The 20,227-nt window shown below is 36.6% G+C and overlaps 2 protein-coding genes across 4 annotated transcripts in view; one reads left to right on the top strand and one right to left on the bottom strand.

Annotated features, from left to right (window-relative positions):
• The window catches only part of ERO1B (endoplasmic reticulum oxidoreductase 1 beta), a 72,131-nt gene extending 61,244 nt beyond the window's left edge, over nt 1–10,887 (top strand). For 2 of the 3 annotated variants that reach the window (XM_025284546.2, XM_006075501.3), the window contains 4 exons: nt 1,673–1,759; nt 2,740–2,873; nt 7,868–7,924; nt 10,549–10,887. In XM_025284546.2, coding sequence (XP_025140331.1) covers nt 1,673–1,759; nt 2,740–2,873; nt 7,868–7,924; nt 10,549–10,564 — 294 coding nt within the window. In that variant the 3' untranslated portion in view covers nt 10,565–10,887. Of the gene's footprint in view, nt 1–612; nt 703–1,672; nt 1,760–2,739; nt 2,874–7,867; nt 7,925–10,548 lie in introns of those variants that run through there. The other variant, XR_006550719.1, reaches the window with a different exon arrangement.
• Nucleotides 10,888–17,674: 6,787 nt separating this feature from the next.
• Nucleotides 17,675–20,227, bottom strand: part of GPR137B (G protein-coupled receptor 137B) — a 55,833-nt gene continuing 53,280 nt past the window's right edge. The window contains 1 exon segment of the mRNA XM_006075500.4: nt 17,675–19,914. Coding sequence (XP_006075562.2) covers nt 19,800–19,914 — 115 coding nt within the window. The 3' untranslated portion in view covers nt 17,675–19,799.

The raw sequence follows: 20,227 nt of genomic DNA, 5'->3' as shown, positions 1-20,227 counted from the left end.
ACGCTTTACCGTCTGAGCCACCAGGGAAGTCTAACCTGAACTATACCGTCTGAGCCACCAGGGAAGTCTAACCTGAACTATACCGTCTGAGCCACCAGGGAAGTCTAACCTGAACTATACCGTCTGAGCCACCAAGGAAGTCTAACCTGAACTGATGTAAAGATAGTTACAGTGTTTTTTAAAAAAATTCTGCTTTGTATGACTATTATTACATTTTGCTACAAAAACAATCATATATTTGATTATAAGGTGTTGCCATATACTCCAGTGGGGTGTTTCATAATAAACAGTGTTATGTACTTTATTTCTAGAATCTGACAAATTATGAATTCTGAAACATATTTGGCCCCGGCATATTTTAGATGTAGACATGCTACAAGAATGAATAAATTAGTCAGAGTTGCTTAGTATTTCTGAAATGAAGTAGTTTAGCCACACTGTATTTTAGTTTTGGAAGGTTGTTTTGATTTATGGTTGTTTTAGAGGTATATTAGTATTATGGTATTTAACATAATGTTAATCCATTTTTTTAATGCTTCCTACTTTATAAATGTTTATATAAATTTTATATTTGTGATCAAGACAACTATAATTATGTATCTTTTTTTATAGATGAGGAAGGTAAGATTGAGACCAGACTAAAGTTTCACAACTAGCTTTAAAGTGTAAAATGCTGGAAATTTGGTTTGCTACTTTTCAAAGGTATATAAAGGAGAATTTAAATCCATTTTTCCATCTGCTCCAAAGCATGTGAATTCTATGAGAATGGAGCACAAAGGAGTTTTTGGAATGTTTCTGTTGTCTTTCTTTTGGCCAAGCTACAGATTCCTCCCAACACTTTGGGCAGCAGGGCTGGGCTTTTGATGGGCCAGAGTTTTCACGTGTCTCACTCCAGCTCTTTGCAATGAAACATTTACCTCAGTACAATAAAATGATGTTTATTTTCTACATTTGCCCAATGAAAAGGATGAGGAAACTTTCTCTTAGTTAGTGTTGTTCCCAGAGAAGCTGAGGCTGACCTTAGTGTTACAGAAACCCGTGCACAGATCACAGGCAGAAGAGTTACCTAATTGTGTGGGGAACTAATACAGCACCATTCAAGGATCCAGTAAGTGAGCGTCCCTGGAGAAGCAGCCTTAGCGAACGTGGGGGACTGCGAGACCACACGCTGTGGTCATCCATGCTGACAGAGCACGTGTACAAATATGGGGTAGTCCTAAGGAGAGACATGGGAATTGATCATTGCTCCAGGACTAGCTTTCTGATTTACACTTACACAAAGTAGTGCATCCAAAATAAATAAAACATAATGTAGATGTATTTGCCACTGGTTGTATGCAGATATCAAATGGAAGCAGCAGTTAAGCTCCTTCAAAGTAAAAACCATGCATGATTTACTCTTGTGTCCCCCACAGTAAACATGTTGGTGCTTTGCATGGAGTAGCCTCTCATTAAAAAATTGGTTGAATTAATATGTGGAGTGAATTTTATAAAATGCTATTAATATTAGCTATTTCATATGCATGCTATGCTGTACAAATCCAGATGATTTTCATCATTGTTGAAAAACACAACTCATTCATTAATAAGCTTAAAAATGTTTTTAGAATTCAGATAAATGCAGTTTAATTTTTAATGTCTAATTAGAATGAAAATATTTTCTGCACATTAGGAGGAATTCCGGTTACATTTCAAGAATATCTCCCGTATAATGGACTGCGTGGGATGTGACAAATGCAGATTATGGGGGAAGTTACAGGTTTGTGTGTTGTTTTCTGTTCTGAAACTATTACTAACCTAAAATTTCTGCACTGAGAAGTTGAAAGTTTTTGTTAAAATGTCCTCATTGTTCATTGGATTAGAGATCCAAAGTGTGGTTTTGCTATTTCATTTATGAAAAAAATTAGTGTGTTATATGTATGTGTGTAAGGTTGTTTTTTCTGTTATTCTAGGTTAATGATTTTGGTTTTATTATATCTGTTTCTGTTGGTACAATATCAGATTTCATGTCTGAAGTTGGGTGATTATAAATAGATTGTATTGGTATTTTACATACCTATTTAGAAGGTAAAATGTAATCATATAAAAAACTTAATTATCAAATTTTAATCACTGACTTGGCATCAGTGATCAGAAGAATGAGGTCCCCTAGTCACACAATAGGAAAGTCTGCACAGCAGGCCCATTTCCCTATATATTTCAATGTAAAAAGGCTTGTGTGATATTTTCTATCATCTTTTTACAAAGATGATAGTAAGTCATAGAAAGTCAGGAGATGGAATGTTTTTTAATGGTGACTACACTGAAATCAGATTTTTCTTTTTCTCTAGTGCTAATAATTGAGAAATTAAGTGTAGATATCACTAAGAACTTACAATGATTTCTAAGTTTTGAATTGCTAGGGGCTAGAAAGAATGCTTTCAAGGTTACATATTGAACACTTTTAATCCTAATGTGATATTTTCTTGGTTAAAAAAATGGCATTTTAGTAATTTGGAATAGTATGATGTGTATCCAAAAGGGTTAAACTTTTCAGGTTTCCTTAACAGCTTCAATAAATTTATCATATGCATAATCTGTGAGAAGTAGAAACTATATTTTGCATAGTTGAATATTTTGGTGAAAAGTTCAGTTCATTTGAATTTCCTACCTTCTCATCACAATGACTGAATGTTTCTTTAAACTTTTATAGCAATTATTATGTGAATTTAACTGCAAGTTTATCACTATTTTCTTTAGACTCAGGGTTTAGGAACTGCCCTGAAGATATTATTCTCTGAAAAAGAAATCCAAAAGCTTCCAGAGAACAGCCCATCTAAAGGCTTCCAACTCACTCGACAGGAAATAGTTGCTCTTTTAAATGCTTTTGGAAGGTGAGAACTCTTCTCATGGGCTTCCCTGGTGGCTCAGATGGTAAAGAATCCTCCTGCAATGCAGGAAACCTGCATTGGATGCCTGGATCAGGGAGATTCCCTGGAGAAGGAAATGGCAATCCACTCCAGTATTCTTGCCTGGAAAATTCCATGGACAGAGTAGCCCGACGGGCTACAGTCCGTGGGTTGCAAGAGACAGACATGATTTAGTGACTAAACAACAACACACAACAACAACTCCATTTATAGTTATTATAAAATGTTGGCTGTGTTGTACAGTGTATCCTTGTAGTTTATTTTATATATAATAGTTTGTACCTTTAACTTGTTACTCGTATATTGTCCCTTTCCCTTTCCTCTCTACCACTGGTCACCACTAGTTCTCTGTAGCTGTGAATCTGCTTCTTTAAATATATTTAAATCTAAATAAAATTAAATTGAGAAAGAACCAGATTATCAACTTCCTCAGAATTTCTCTCAGTCTCATAAGGAATATTCACAAATGCAGCCCTTCCAGCTTCAGTTCTCTAGCTCAGTTCAGTTCAGTTGCTCAGTCGTGTCTGACTCTTTGGACCCCATGGACTGCAGCAGCCAGGCTTACCTGTCCATCACCAACTCCCAGAGCTTACTCAGACTCATGTTCATTGAGTCGGTGATGCCAGCCAACCATCTCATCCTCTGTCATCCCCTTCTCCCGCCTTCAATCTTTCCCAGCATCAGGGTCTTTTCCAATGAGTCAGTTCTTCACATCAGGTGGCCAAAATATTGGAGCTTCAGCTTCAGTATCAGTCCTTCCAATGAATATTCAGGATTGATCTCCTTTAGGATTGACTGGTTTGAACTCCTTGCTGTCCAAGGGACTCTCAAGAGTCTTCTCCAACACCACAATTCAAAAGCATCAATTCTTTGGCATTCAGCTTTCTTTATAGTTCAACTCTCACATCCATACATGACTACTGGAAAAGCCATAGCTTTGTGACTAGAAGGACCTTTGTCGGGAAAGTAATGTCTCTGCTTTTTGATATGCTGTCTAGGTTGGTCATAGCTTTTCTTCCAAGGAGCAAGCATCTTTTATTTCATGGCTGCAGTCATCATCTGCAGTGATTTTGGAGCCCCGCAAAATAAAGTCTGTCACTGTTTCCATTGTTTCCCCATCTACTTACCATGAAGTGATGGGACTGGATGCCATGATCTTCGTTTTCTGAATGTTGAGTTTTAGGCCAGCTTTTTCACTCTCCTCTTTCTCTTTCATCAAGAGGCTTTTTAGTTCTTTTTCACTTTCTGCCATAAGGGTGGTGTCATCTGAGTGTCTGAGGTTATTGATATTTCTCCCTGCAATCTTGATTCCAGCCTGTGCTTCATCCAGCCTGGCATTTCTCATGATGTACTCTGCATATAAGTTAAATAAGCAGGGTGACAATATACAGCCTTGACGTACTCCTTTCTCGATTTGGAACCAGCCTGTTGTTCCATGTCCAGTTCTAACTGTTGCTTCTTGACCTGCATACAGGTTTCTCAGGAGGCAGGTCAGGTGGTCTGGTATTCCTATCTCTTTCAGAATTTTCCACAGAGGCTATTTTACCTTTTATTGCTCTCTAGAGAGTACTGGACTCAGTCAGATATTAGCATTCTGGAATCCTGGCCCTGCCATTTACTGGCAGCATGAGCTCAGGTACATCATTCCTTTCTTCCAGTTTATTTCCTATCTCTGTACCATGAAGATAAGTAAAAATCTTTCCCAAGAAGTTAACATGAAGATAAAATGAGGTTCCATGTGACACTTTTAAAATTACAAGATGCTCTCTCAAGTCCATGGCAGTAGGGGTGGTAGTGATGGTAATTTACAGACATCACCGGGAGTTTAGTGCTCTAATATGTTCAGCACTTACAAATCTGTCTCATTTTTTTATGACTAGTCTAGATGTGAGAAACCTTTCTTTTCTTAAGGATTATGATACTCAGGGTGGGATGGTTACACAAATAAGGAACAGCCTAATTTAATCACCCTTATCCTCCCAGGGAAAACAAATAACAGCCATCTGCTTTTTAAAGCTCTTTTAAAATATTCATCTTTCTCTCCCCTTAATTATTAAAGTAATTCATGGTCATTATAGAAAATTTAGAAAACCATGTGAAAGTATAATTTAGTAAATAAATGTAAAAATCATCCATATGCCTAACACTTAGAACTATTTCAACATTTATTGTATTTTTAATGTGTATTTTCTCACTACTTACACATTTTGTATCCATTCTTATCCTTCTTTACTTGGCATTACGTTGTGATCATTTCCCAATATTATTTTTTCATAAGCATTATTTTTTTCCTTAGTGTGTACTTGATATATACAGCATTACATTAGTTTCAGGTGTGTAACATAATGATTCGGTATTGGTATATGTTGCAAAATGATCACCACAATAAGCCTACTTAACATCCATCACCATACATAATTACAGAATATTTTCTTATGATAAGAACTTCTGAGATTTACTCTTTTAGCAATTTTCAAATATATAAACATTGTTTTTAATATAGGCCAATATTCTGTTACATGGACATACCAAAATTTGGCCATTCTTTTTTCTCTTCATCAAGTTTTATTGTTTCCTTCATATGTATTCTATACATTTCTTATTTTTTTCCTTTAAAAATATTACAGTTACTCTTAATAATTGTTAATCAGATCTGTTCATTGTATCTTCCACCTGATTACCAGTTCATTTATATAGTAAATGATTTTGGCTGCACTAACCACACAATTATTGTGTTATACTTTGGGGAGTTTGTGCACTCATTCTTAAGTGAACTGGGAGTTTTCTTGGTCTAACAACCTATATAATACAGTTCTACCTCAGCTAGGGCACCCAGCGCAGCACTGCTTTGTCCATAATGCTAGTGGGCAGAGACATACAGTGAGCGCTGTTTTTGGTTCTGGCCACAGAATGCTGGGAAATGTGCTTTCTTTATTTTGAATACTCGGCAAATGTCTTTCCTACACTAGCAGCCAATTTTTGATAGTTTCAGCATTTCTATCAAATGGTTTATTTTCCTGGGTACAAATAGATAGGGGATTAATGACCTGTTGAGTCTTACAGCATATTTTAGTGTCCCTCTCAAAGTACCAGTGAAGCAGTAGATGGATGCAGCCATGCTGTGTCTGTCTGAGAATAGTAACAGGGAGTGTGGGCACTCTCTCCTGTGTCATAACGTGTGAGCTCTTGGATGCATCTTCACAGAGACTCAGGTCCCACACCGTGCTGCTGAGTCTGTACTCTCCTGGTAAAATGTTAGCTTGTATAAAACCTTGAGTTTTCTGATACTCCCCATTTTTGTATCTAAATCAGACTTTGAGCATACTTTTTTCAACTGCTGCTCTTTACTGAGCTCTCTTTTCTTTAGTTAAGGGCCTTGGTCTCTACTGTATCTTCATATGTATTTTGATAGTTTTTTTTTTTTAATGGGTACTTTGAGGTACAGAAAATGATTTTACACATTTATTTTGCTTAATAATCATATTTTCTCCTAATAAACATTTTCACTTCTCTAATATTCTGAGGATTTGAGTAAGAATTCATTTTCTGTTCATCTACAGCTTGTAAGAGTATAAAGAAAATATTTTTGAGACCATAGAGAACATAGATTTTTTTTGAGAGGCCGTATGGTCCTGGGATCTGATGAGCTGGTTAGAATCCTACCCACTACCTGAATGACCCTGAGAAAATTACTTGATTTATTTAAGCCTCAGTGTTCCTAAATGGGCGTCCCAGGTAGCAATAGTGGTAAAGAACCTGCCTGCCAATGCAGGAGACCTAAGAGATATGGGTTTGAGCCCTGGGTCGGGAAGATCCCCTGAAGGGAGGGCATGGCAACTCACTCCAGTGTTCTTGTCTGGAGAATGCCTTGGACAGAAGAGCCTGGTGGTCCATAGGGTTGCAAAGAGTCCGACACAATGGAAGCAACTTAGCATGCACAGTGTTCTTAAAATACAAAATCAGGATTAATTTTATCTACTTTGTAGAGTTTTTTGTTTTGTTTTGTTTACAATTAATGAGATTACGTGTGTGATGGGCTCAGAACATTGCCTACCATACCTTAAGCTCTCAATATAAAAAAAGTTACTATTATGTACTTAAAGGCACTGGAAAAAAAAAAAAATAAAGGCTCAGTACTGTATTCTATATCATCTTAAGTTACAGAAAGAAAAATGTTCGATTTTTATTGTATAAACCTGAATTGTACATAAGGATAATTGAGCTTATAGAATTTCTTTTTTAATGATTCCCATTTCAGAGTTTTACTTCTGAGTTTGGGCTCAGAAGTATTTTATTCATTCATTCAGTCAGCCAGTAATTATTTATTGAACACTATAAACATGGGTCCCTGGAGAAGGAAATGGCAACCCACTCCAGTATTCTTTGCCTGGGAAATTCCATGGACAGAGGAGCCTGGTGGGCTACAGTCTACAGGATCAAAAAGTTGGACACGAATAAGTGACTAACAGCAACAAATAAATACAGGTGGCTGGAGGGCACAGGGATTCAACAGTAGACAGATAAATAGAATCTGCACCTTTGTGTTAAAACAGATCAGTGTTTGTGTTGAAACAAATCCATGTTTGGGGAGCAATAAGAAAGAATTGGACATTTACAGAGGAGAGTGCAAAATGAATTTTTAAGGCCAAATATAAATGATTTGAGATTCTTTATTGTAATGAATTATCATATCGCTGTTCCCATCATTGATCTAGAATTTGTTGCTAATAGGAAGTAACTTTGCCCCTTCTAAATCAAAAGTAACAAACTACAGCTCTGTTTTGCTAGCCTTTAATAATTATAGCATATGCTTTAAAAAATGGAAGCTTCATTGTTCAGTGAAACATTATTTTATTTTCAATTTGCTTTCAAATTATAGTCCATATGACAGCATCAATAATATGAAATATGTACACATCATATTAGCTGTATTAATATGCTTTTTTTTTCTCTTGTAGGCTTTCTACAAGTATAAGAGAGTTACAGAATTTCAAAGTTTTATTACAACACAGTAGGTAATAGAGGCTTTTATATGTCTAATTAAAGACATAAAGTGACTGTGTGAAGCCTTTTTAGTCTTGGACATTTCAGCAAAAGGAGACTAATCAGACTTCAAGAATTCTGAGCTCTTAAAGAGAAAATTCAAATGTTCACTTGAATATTTATGCTTCTTAATAGATTATCAACTAGAGATATTTATAAATGAAGTATATACTTTTAAAACATGTAAGTTATACTAATTCTGTGTTTAATTCCATGTGTTACCATCTGTTGAATATATTCTGAACAGCAGAATATTCACAAAGAATTGGCTTTGTGTTTATTCTGTTATTTCCAGTAGTCAAACTTAAAAATGTCTATGTCTCCATCCGAGTAACACCGTTAACAGTCTGTTATGGAAAAGGAGAGCTAGAGAGCAAATGATGCTTAGGGCCAGTATCAGCAACAAAACTTTGTCAATGATTTTTAAATGTATTTGGCCTTGCCTAGCTCGGTGTGTCACCGTCTATCATGTGGAAGTGTCTGCGTGACGAATGACCCTTTCAGTGTATAATTACAGTAGTTACTTAAGAATCCCCAAGACTTCAACTTCAGTTTGTTTTAAGATTTTTTACTTGCTGTTGTTGTTGCTGTTCTGTTTTGGTCTAAAGGTGAATAAATACCTTCAGCAAAGGTGAATAAATACTGTCCCCTGTGCTACCCATCCAGATTTCCTGTGCCTGCAGTGGGCTGGCTCAAGAGGATTCTTTACTGAGAACCTAGAAAACAGTTTCTGTTGGTTTTGTGTCTCTTTGCCCCTACTCCAACTTTAGAAATTTTTGTTAAGAAAACAAAAATGGCATAAATACTTAACAGTTTCCATACTGATAAAATTTGAATGGGATTATATGGATTTATAACACCAGTTGGAAACATTATATACACAAAACTTACTATTTTAAAGTAAGCATTTTTAAAGGATTTTATTTTTGACTATAGTCTATGCAATCCTCTCTCAACTTGATTTTCTTTGGTATTTAAATAGTTAGTTCATACTTCTGTAAGCTTCCTTTTTCCCTACCTTTTCTTTTTTAGTTCTTTGTATATAAATGAACTTGCAATTTGTACCAACAGATGACTTTATAAGTCCTAAACTGTCATTTTCTAAGCCTTGGGTTTAAATATCTTTAATATTTAAAATATTGATTATTGTTAAAGGTGTTAGTGTATATATAATGTGATTAATTTGGAAGGTTGCAACTGTGTAGAAGTAATGCGGGTATCAGTCTTTTATGAAGTAAATAAGTGCTCTTAAATCCACATCTTATCCTGCCAAAGTCTGAAATGTCTTCATTGATGGTTTAGTGGCATATTTGTACTTAGTTGGTTCATTGTACTTAGTTGGTTTATCCCCCCTTTAAAAATATGTAGCTATCCCTTGGAGGGATATGGTTGGCGGGGAGTAAGAGCTCACTAGTTATTTTCTTACCCAATTTCTAACCCTTGTAGACCTGGAGTTTTCATGTTGTTGATGGTGGTGGTGGTATATTTTTGTTGAATAAAACAGACTGATTTGGTTGGAGCCTCCTCCACTTTTTCTTTTCATTTTTAGGGATACAAGTACTGTCTGGTGGGAAAGGGGGACCTTAAGGTAAATTTGTCTAAAAAGTTGAATATCTAGGTAATCTTGCTGGTAAATTAATAAGAATTATTCTTAGTGTTTTTCAAAGTCTAAGAAAATGTGAATGTTTTGCACTTTGTCTATTATTACTATAAGTTTAAAAATCTTTTTGGTAGTGTTACTTCACCATTCTCCCAGTTAAAGATAAAAGCTGTTGTTTAAGTTCTATTTCCTGGAAAAAATCTTTGGTCATTTCCATTTGTTTTCTTTACTGTGATTTGTTTCAAGCTTAGTTAAAATTGTGTCTTAGAGTGAGTTCTAGGAATTAAAAAGTCTAGTTAGGGTAAAAAATTCTTTTAAAGGTTTTAACAGATCTTTCACTATCAAGAAAATAAACAAATGAAGTAGTCTTAAGCTGAAATCTATTCGATTAACTTTACCATAAACGAGATTGTGGGGGGGAACCTACATTTTTGTGTATGTGTGTATTTCTTAAATGAATGTGATAGAAATCTCTGTTTTGTGAGCCTGGTGATGTTTTATGATCCCTGTGATATACTCACCCAACTCCTACTTTTTATCGTGAAGTGATATTAGAGTACCTTCTGCATTGTGACAATGCTTGGCTGGCAATACCTCTTGGCATTTTGTCTTTATCTCATCACCTAATTTAAAAATCCAGCACTTGATAATATAACTTGACAGAAATGATTGTACCAGCTGATAAAGTAATGAAAATGAAGAGAAGGAACATATTCCTTCCTTTAGTCGCGTGAGTTTTTTTTTTTTTTTCCCCTTAAGTGACATCTGTGTAAATTAGAAATTCTCTGTATTAAAACTGATAAACTTAAATGTTTCTCTTGTGTTGATTCTTAGACTACAAGGAGGATCAGACAGAATATTAAAATGGTTTTTTACAGCTTTGAAATTTGATAAGTCAAATGTTTTATTTTGACACTTTAACGTTGTGAGTTGTTCAACACTTGTAATCTCTGTATGTCTGTGAAACACTGTGCCATATTCTCCAACTTTACCTAGGTGCCACTGTATATAAGCAAGGACAGCTATTTTGATCTCCATCAGCATTGCCTTCACCTGGAAATTTGGGAACAGTTCACAGTAAGCCTCCCAGTAGTTTTGCAAACTGAAGTACCTGCAGAAACCATAGCTATTCACCAAAATACACAGACTGGGTGTATGGTATCATGGAAATTATTTGGTAAAACAAAAACAACACAGACACATACCAGGTTGATGTGTATTCTATTTGAAGTAACATCTACAGGTGCAGCTTTGATTTTGAACAGAATTCCAAATGATTTGCTGTTGTACCCACAAGATTACAGAAAATGTGAATTAAAGTAAATGTTTCTGCAATCTTCCTATCCTGTTTTTTTTTTTTTAAACCCCTTTTAAATGTTTCCTTTTATGAGATGAAAATTTGGTTATAATTGGTAGAGAAGAGAGAAAAGAAGTAGTCTGTGGTTGTTTCCTTTTTAAAATCATAATTGCAAGCATTGGCAGCCACTGTAGAAGGGCTTTGCATGGGTTATTTATCTTCTCAGGAGCCCTAGCAGGTAGGTACAATTAACTTCTCTATTTTTAAATCAGAAAACTGAGGAGAAGAGAGGCTAAGTAATTTGTCCACAGTCATATTCTAGGTTGTGGGACTAGAACTTGAAACTGCTCAGAATGTGGTATATTTGTGTTATTTTAGAAACTGGCTTATTACCAATCAACTAAAACTTGGGGAGCTTTTAGTATCTTTTGACTTTTACTGAATCTCATAAAGGTTTTTAAATATATTTTATTTAATTTTTTAAATAACTAATACATTCACATAGTTCAAAAACCAAAAAATATAAAAAGCTATCTATACAGTGGAATGTCTTCTTTCTGTCTTTGGCCTGACTTTCCATACTGCACATCCTTCCCCCGCCTTACCACAAATAACCTCTGTTCTTGGTTTCTTATATTTCCATCTATACATTTTTAAGGCATATACAAACAAATACAAATGGAAAGTCTCATTTTATCCCTCACTTTACCCAAAGAGTGGTGGTATATACATACTGTTTGCTTTTTTTCACTTAGTTTTTCTTGGCACTCTTCCCATATCAATGGATAACTTAATCACTCTTCTTTTTTTAAGGTAACTGCTTATTATTCCATTATATGAATGTACAGGGCTTCCCTCATAGCTCAGTTGGTAAAGAATCCGCCTGCAATGCAGGAGACCCTGGTTTGATTCCTGGGTCAGGAAGATCTGCTGGAGAAGGGATGGGCTACCCACTCCAGTATTCTTGGGCTTCCCTTGTGGCTCAGCTGGTAAAGAATCTGTCTGCAATGCGGGAGACCTGGGTTTGACCCCTGGGTTGGGAAGATCCCCTGGAGAAGGAAGAGGCTACCCACTCCAGCATTCTGGCCTGGAGAATTCCATGGACTATATGGTCCATAGGGTCGCAAGGAGTTGGACATGACTGAGCGACATTCACACTTCACACTTCACATTTGAATGTACAATTGTTTAGTTAGCCAGTCTTCTATTAATGGGCATTTGGATTGTTTCCAGACATTCTATATGTCATTTTACACATATGTAAATATGTACTTATAGTCTAAATTCTTGCAGATGGAATTTTTAGGTCAAAGACCATGTGCATTTGTAATTGTGAAAAATATTAGTATATGCCCTCCACAGGAGATGGTTACCAGATGACACTTGTATACAATTTAAAACAATGCCTGCTTGCCCACAACCTGACCAACATGAGAATTATTAAAATGTTGGATTTTTGCTATCCTGATAAGATGCAAAATTATATATCAGTGTGTTTTAGTTTTTTCCTTATCACAGGTAAGGCTTACTACCTTTCATTTGTTTAAGGTTTATTGTTTATCTGTATAATTTCCTTTTGTGTTTGTATCTTTTTCCCATTTTTCTACTGCACTATTGATCTTATCGATTTCTAAAAGTGTTTTATTTGTCAGGGATATAAATCCTCTGGGGGCTTCCCAAGTGGCTCAGTGGTAAAGAATCCACTTGCCAATGCAAGGAGATGTGAGTTTAATCCCTGGGTTAGGAAGATCCCCCGGAAGGAAATGGCAACCCATTTCAGTATTCTTTCCTGGGAAATCTCATAGACAGAGGAGTCTGGTGGGCTACAGTCCATGGGGTCGCAAAGAGTTGAACACTACTGAGCGTGTACACCCCTGTTAATCCTCTGTCTATAATAAGCTGTACACTTTTTTCCCCCCAATTTGTTGTCTGTCTTCTGACTTTGCTTATGGTAGTTTTGTCATGGATTTTTTTTTTAATTTTTATGCAGTCTAATTTATTGATTTTTTTAGTGACTTCTGGACTTTGATAGTTAAGAATGCCTTGTTCACAGCAGTAGTTCATCTGTGTGTTCTTCTAGAACATTCATAGTTTTATTTTTTTAGATCTAAATTTTGATTCCTTGGAGTGTATAAAGGAATATGTATATTCCTGGTATAAAGTGCAAATTAAGTATCCAACCTATTTTTCCCCCAGGTGATTACCCAGTTATTCCAGCACCATTCATCTTTTCCTCACTAGTTTGAGATGCTATGTGTAATCATATCTAAAATTCTAGGTTCTCTATTCCATTGGTCTGTTACTCCTGTACCTGTTTCACATTGTTATAATTACTCAGGGCCTAGGTTTTAATAGCTATTACATTGGTCCCCTCAGTCTTTCCCCACACCCCTTTAAAATAATTTTTTAAAGCTGTTCTTATTTGTTCCATTAACGCTTCAAAGAAAAAAAAAATCCTTTAACATATGAATGATGCTAAAACTCTGACCACCTCAAGTGTTTGGAGGGTTGCACTTTTAACCACAATATGTCATTGTCCTTTTTATACTTCACTTGATAAAAAATCTACTTTTTACTACCTGCTGTGTTAATCACATCAGTATTCCATTTGCCAGTGCCCAAACAGGTAAGGACAAAGAGAACATGCAGTTGAGACTCAGCTTCTAAGAATGACTTCAGAATGATCTTGCTATACAATCCTTACTTTCTTTTTTATTCCATTATGGATTCTTTGTACAAAAGTTAGATATCTGTCAAAGATTCATGAAAAAACAGGGAGGGGCCCTTAAATGAGTATTAAACTTATAAAATCTATATGCAGTGGATAAAAATGCAAGTGTAAAAAGTCACCTTAAAAAACCCCAATAACTTGTCAGAATAACAGGATCTGAGTATTCGCTCGCTCTTCTAGGAGCTGGACATATAGCAGTGAACAAAACAAATATCCCTGCCTTCAGGTAACTTAAGAATTCCGTAACCTCACTGGGTTATATCTAGTTTATCATAAGAATACACCCAGAGAAAGAATACAGTTGACCCTTGAACAACATGGGTTGGAACTGCATGAGTCCACTTGGAAACACGTGGGTTTTCTTCAATATATACATAGGGGCTACAGCACTACCTAATGTATGGTTGGCTGAATCTACAGATGTGGAACTACAGATATAGAGAGCTGATTATAAAGTTATACATGGATTTGACTCCCTGGGGCTCAGCCCCCACTAACCTTCATAATGTTCAGTAATCAACTGTATTTTAATAGAAGAGGAATAGGTAACATAGAAACTTGTCTAGTGGAGAAGGTACCCTCCATGCCAAAATCACTGCAGACAGTGACTGCAGCCATGAAATTAAAAGACACTGGCTCCTTGGAAGAAAAGCTATGACAAACTTAGCATATTAAAAAGCAGAGACATCACTTTGCTGACAAGGTTTGTATAGACAAAGCTGTGGTTCTTCCAGTAGTCATATATGGATGTGAGAGTTGGACCATAAACATGGCTGAGTACTGAAGAATTGATGCTTTCTAATTGTGCTAGAGAAGACTCTGGAGAACCCCTTGGACAGCAAGGAGATCAAACCACTGGAAGGACTGATGCTGAAGCTCAAGTTCCAATACTTTGGCCACCTGATGCGAAGAGCTGACTCATTAGAAAAGACCCTGATGCTGGGAAAGATTGAGGGCAGGTGGAGAAGGGGGCACCAGAGGATGAGATGGTTGGATGGCATTACCAACTCAATGGACATGAATCTGAGCAAACTCCGGGAGATAGTGAACGACAGGGAAGCCTGGTGTGCTGCAGTCCATGGGGTCGCAAAGAGTCGGACATGACTGAGCGACTGAACAACTGTGTGAATGAATCTTAGTATCTGCTTGAAAGTGCCATCAATTTGTCACAGATCGATTAAAATCAATTAAAACTACCTACCACCCCTTGGTCAGGGCAGAGTCAGCATTCACCACACATCATCCTATTATTTAAGTTACCCATGCTGATTTCCCTTCACAGACCATATCTCCAAATGGGTAAGTGTTCTTTCTGTTCTTTTTGACAGGTTTTCAGTCTGCAGGCCTGAAGCCCAGACTCTGGGCTAGTGAATGCACCAAGGGATATACAGTGGCATAAACTGAAAGGTGCTGGTAAAGCAGCATCTGTTTATGCTAAATGTACCCCGTTTATACTTCAGTTAATCCTTTAAGGGTACTTATGACTGCAAAGAGACAGGACGGACTGTTGTAGCTTAGCAAGGTTCATGGGAAATAGAGGGTCAGAGTCAAGAAGGATCAGAGTGACAGGAATCAGTGGAGAAAGAGACAGATTTTGGAGGTCATACAGGCTAAAAAGAAACAGGTCACAGATCTAGCTGAAGAGATCAGCCCACTCATCTTAAGTTTGGAGTGGGCTTTTAAAGTTCAGAGGGAGAATCTGTTCTACAGATGGAAGAGTCTAATATTCTACATGGCAGGGCAGCCTCTGACCTGTCAAAAGAACAGATCAGAATTGGAGGCTAAAGAAGGAATGCTGGCAAGGAAAACAGAGGAGAGATCCAGCCCCAGGTCAAGGGACAGAGGGAAGGAACCCAGCTTTAGAGAAACTAGGCAGATACCATTAGGACCTCTTGAGTCAATGGGCTTGCACCTAAGGACTCTGGCTGCCAGGTCATCAAGTAGGGGTTTTAGTCTCAGAACCCCACTCGGAATGAGCACACATCAGTGCCCAGGCCCAGAGGACCTGGGTGACAGGAATGGGGAATGCACACAGTTACCTAGGTTGGGAGCACATGGACAACATTAGCTGATGCTCAGGTATTTTGACCCTTTCATGCAAGGGCTCTTCATACATGCCTGCTTAGGCCCAAGAGCAGGGTTAATGTAAGGACTGCTGACTGGACCCACAAATACCAAGCCCAGGGTTTAGCACATAGTAAGTGATGGACAGGGAGGCCAGGCGTGCTGCAATTCATGGGGTCACAAAGAGTCAGACACGACTGAGCGACTGAACTGAAGTGTTGCATAAACACTTAATTCCACTTCCTTACCCTCACTGTCCCTTAAAAAAATGTTAAGTGTGTCCTCACTTTAATAAGTTTGTAGTCTGAGAATTCCACTATTTAGCTTGATCATTTCCAAAAGCTCCTCCATCTGCAGTATGAAAAGTCTTAATATTATGCGCAGTTAACAATGCTTTTAATTAACAAAATTCTCACCTATATGGGATAAAAATTAGAAATACATATTAGATGTGTCTTTGATCAGCCTTATGCTAGTCTATATTTTATCATGCAGTAATCTAAAGCAAAGCAAGTTTTTTGTTTTTTTGTTTCTTGGAAATCTTGACAGCTTCAAATATTTAGACCCATTTAGTTCTAATACAAGTTCATCTTTATTGTCAAAAAGTAAAAGCAATATTCTTGTAATACTTAACTATGTAAATGTAAATGAGAACCTTTTTCTCAGAGTACTTCTCACGCTCTAGGATTTACTAATTCTTACTCCTTTCCTCTTAAATAGGGTTAATTGTTCAAGGCCAACAAAGAGCAGTTCTTTTGGATTTTGGTAAAGAGAAAATTTGGGGATACATTAGCAAGTGTGCCTGATGTAAGCAGCTAAACACAATAGCCAGCATAGTCATTAACACTGCCTGACATATTCAAGAAAGAACTGGCATAGCTAAATGTGATTGATGTGTGTTTATTGTCAGAATCAAAACTTCTTAGAGTCCACAGTTGTGTGTGAACACACTGGATGTTTTCATCATCAGCTCAATTAAATGGGTTCACTGTAGAAAGGGAAAAAAGCCAATGAAAGATATCTACAGGCAGACCTCATTTTGCTGTGCTTCACGTTACTGCACTGCAGATACCGCATTTTCTATAAACTGAAGGTCTGAGGCAAGCCTGTGTGGCTCAAGTCTTCCGATGCCATTTTCCCAACAGCATTGGTGTCTCTGTGTCACATTTTGTTAATTCTCACAATATTTCAAATATTTTTCATGATTATTGTCATGGTAACATGTGATCAGTGATCTTTGTTACTACTATGACTTGCTGAAGATTCAGATCATGGTGAACATTTTTTAGCAGTAAAATATTTTTTAATTAAGGTATGTGCATTATTTTTTATATAATGCTACTGTACACTTAAAAGTATAAATGTAATTTTTTTTTAAATGTAGACCATTGTTATTTATTGAATTTGTTACAATATCACTTCAGTTTTTTATGTTTTGGTTTTTTGGCTACTCGGCATGTGGAGTCTTAGCTCCCCGACCAGGGAATGAACCCTCACCCACTGCAGTGGCAAAGCCCTAACCACTGGACCTACAAGGAAAATCCGTTTTATGCACTGGGAAACCAAATTTATGATTCACGTTTTTGCAGTATTTTGCTTTACTGCAGTGGTTTGGAACCACACCTGCAATCTCCAAGGTCTGCCTGTACACAAACCAGTTGGTGTTCTTTAGACAGTTAACTCCATAATTAATCCTATTGTGTATATTTCCAGTGGATGCACAAGAATATTCATATGCAGCCTTTTAGTGTTCAATCAGACTTAGCTAAATGATGGTACAAAATTTTTGGTGATATGGCCTCTACCCCATTCTTAAACTTTCACATTATGGGTGGGGAGCGGGCAATTTCATCATGTTGCCTTAAAACAAGAGGATGTTTGGGTATTTTAGAACCAATAATCTCCATTTCTTGTCTTCTCGTGACCTTTAGTATTTCACCTAGGAGTAGGGCTGTTAGTGTACTTGGCAGCACAAGTAAATAGAAATTTAAGGGAAACTTAATTTTCCTTTCCATACCATACGTGCAACATTTCAGAGTAAAAGTGATCGTTTACTATGAGAGAGAGTTTGTTACAATCACAGTTTTTGATATTCTAGATGTGTTTACAATTGTACTTTAGCATTATTTTTAAAAGGGAAGAGAAAAACAGGCACTTAGGACATTTTTATCTTTTCCAATAAAAATAATAGTTCAAATAATACTAGCAGCTTAATCATAAAAACAGACCATCAGTTAATGCTGAGTATTTCAATCTTCCTGCCAATAACAACAGAATAATAAAATATTTGTATGTCATAGGATGAGTATAGGACTTGTATGATTTTAGTAATGTTTTAAAAAATATATCTACCCTTCAATGACCTCATACTGAAGAACTGCAGTACTTCCTGAAAGCATGACTTAGAGGATTTTTAAGCATTTTCTGAGTCTGCCTTTAAATTCTAAGTATCATTAACAAAAATAGTATGAGAAGTAGGCTGTTCTTAAAGCTATTTAGAATAACAGCTTATAATATTTTAAGGCAATCTGAATTATCAGTGCAAATTTTGCTTCACTGTAGAGTTTTCCCTGGCAGTAACTATTTTAAATATGTGACCCAAATTCTTCCACATATTGGAAAGCAAAGAAGTTGTTGTGTCATTATGCAGGGTGAAGGTATCCCATACACAAGAAAAACCCTATTGTGACCCCCTGAAAACTCAAAATTCTGATTTTAAATACCGACTTGATCCCTATGAAGTCAATGCCCAGAGATGAGTTATTTCTGAAGGCCAAACTGGGAAGTAAGATATCAGAAATGGGTTTCTCCATGAGGACAGAACTTACTAAGTTCCTTTTCACCTGCCCCTCCCTCTGTCCCAAAATATGGTACTTTCTTTTTGGTAATAATACTTCCTCAGTACCTTAACCTCCCTGACACAACCATGTACAGCATCTAATTGCAGTTTTATACCTGCAGGCCATATATATATAGAAAGAGTCTTGGAGATCTTTAGAATGGCACTTATGGTTGGAGAACTATTTTTATGACCTGTGCTTCACTTAGATGAAAGACAACTTACAAGGAGCTGTCTGGAACATGCCCTTTTCCATGACTTAAAAGGCAGGCATCATTCTATAGAATATTGCAATGCTACTATTAATACCTTTTTAAACAAGCAGCTTCCAGTAGGCTGCTTTCAGAGCTATTTAAAAACAAAGGGTATAACTTTAATATGGTTGCAAACTAAAATAAAACTGTTAGAATTCCACATAGATGTTCTGGCTCAAAGATGCAGGGATATCTGTTATTCATCCCCTCTTAAGAACTTCTTTGTTCAGTCACGAATGTTCAGTAAGCTGGAAAAGGTGCAGTCCTACTGAAGTTTCAAGGTAATGGCTATTAGATTCACTGGGCTGACAAACTATGCAAAAATCTCTGAATACAGAAGGGAAGGTTTAATAGTGTAAGTCAATTCTATCCATGTTTTTAACGTTATCAACTTATCGAAGTGTGTACATCAGCACCCTGTTGAAAGGAGGATTAAATTTTGGCAAAATTTAGGAGATTCTTTGAGGAACCAACCATCTGTGCTTTTCAACACTGTAAGGAACCAACTACCTACTGTGTAGTCTGCTGACATTCTGCTGCATTATAAATTTCAACACTTGAGTTGCAATTGGCTTCCTAGACGTCAACTATACTTAGAGTCTAACAGAATCTAGTGACCTGACGAGGTAAGGGTCTGACGAATACTTTAGTCCAAAAGCCTTTAAAAAAAAAAAAAAAACCATCAGACTATATACTGTATACTTTTAAAGTGAATTATGCATAAAAGTCTGTGCAAACTATGATGTATATTGCAATAATATTCTCAAAAAATCCTAGTATATTTTAGCATTAAGTTATATAAAATACATCTTTATAAAAGTACAGAATTTTTTAAAGTTTAAATTATACTCACGGAATAGGCAGCCAGGCTCACTTTTTAGTACTAAAATAAGATTTTATCGATCTAAATTATTGCTTAGTCCTATGGAGCCATCAGAAACCTGTAACAAATTCAAGTCCTATTTCTTAAGGAAACATGCCCTAAAAATTCAGCTGTCATTAAGTTAGTCTTTCTGAAATGTTTCAACTGAGGCATATCTTCCGTAAAACTGTTAACTGACGCTACCCATGGCTTGGTTTGTCAGGATCCAGAATTGAGTCTGGTTGTAAAGTTCCTACTTGTGCCAGGAAGCTGTTCGCTGTTTGTTGTCCCCAGTCGTAGTAGTCTGGAGCAAAACTTGAAAAGGAAAAGAGAGATTTCAGTGACTTGAAACATTATGCTGACTGCTGATGACATGCCTACTTTAGGTTGACAGAAGTGGGCTTCTGTATAGATAATCCTAAAGCTTTTCAAACTAGTTTCTTGAAGCTACTTTTCCCACACAACCATGCTAGCTATGCACAGTGGCTAGAAGACCTCCCACAAAAGTCACCTCAACTCTTCAGAGCCTGGAAGAGTAGTATTACTGATATACATAGTAATACCAATCACTATGTATATCACAATGCTTTAGCCACAAATTGTATCTGAATCCTAATGCAGAGTCTGA

This window comes from Bubalus bubalis, chromosome 4, assembly GCF_019923935.1.
Source record: "Bubalus bubalis isolate 160015118507 breed Murrah chromosome 4, NDDB_SH_1, whole genome shotgun sequence".
Taxonomy (NCBI): Eukaryota; Metazoa; Chordata; class Mammalia; order Artiodactyla; family Bovidae; genus Bubalus; species Bubalus bubalis.
This window is presented reverse-complemented; position numbering and strand designations above follow the sequence as displayed.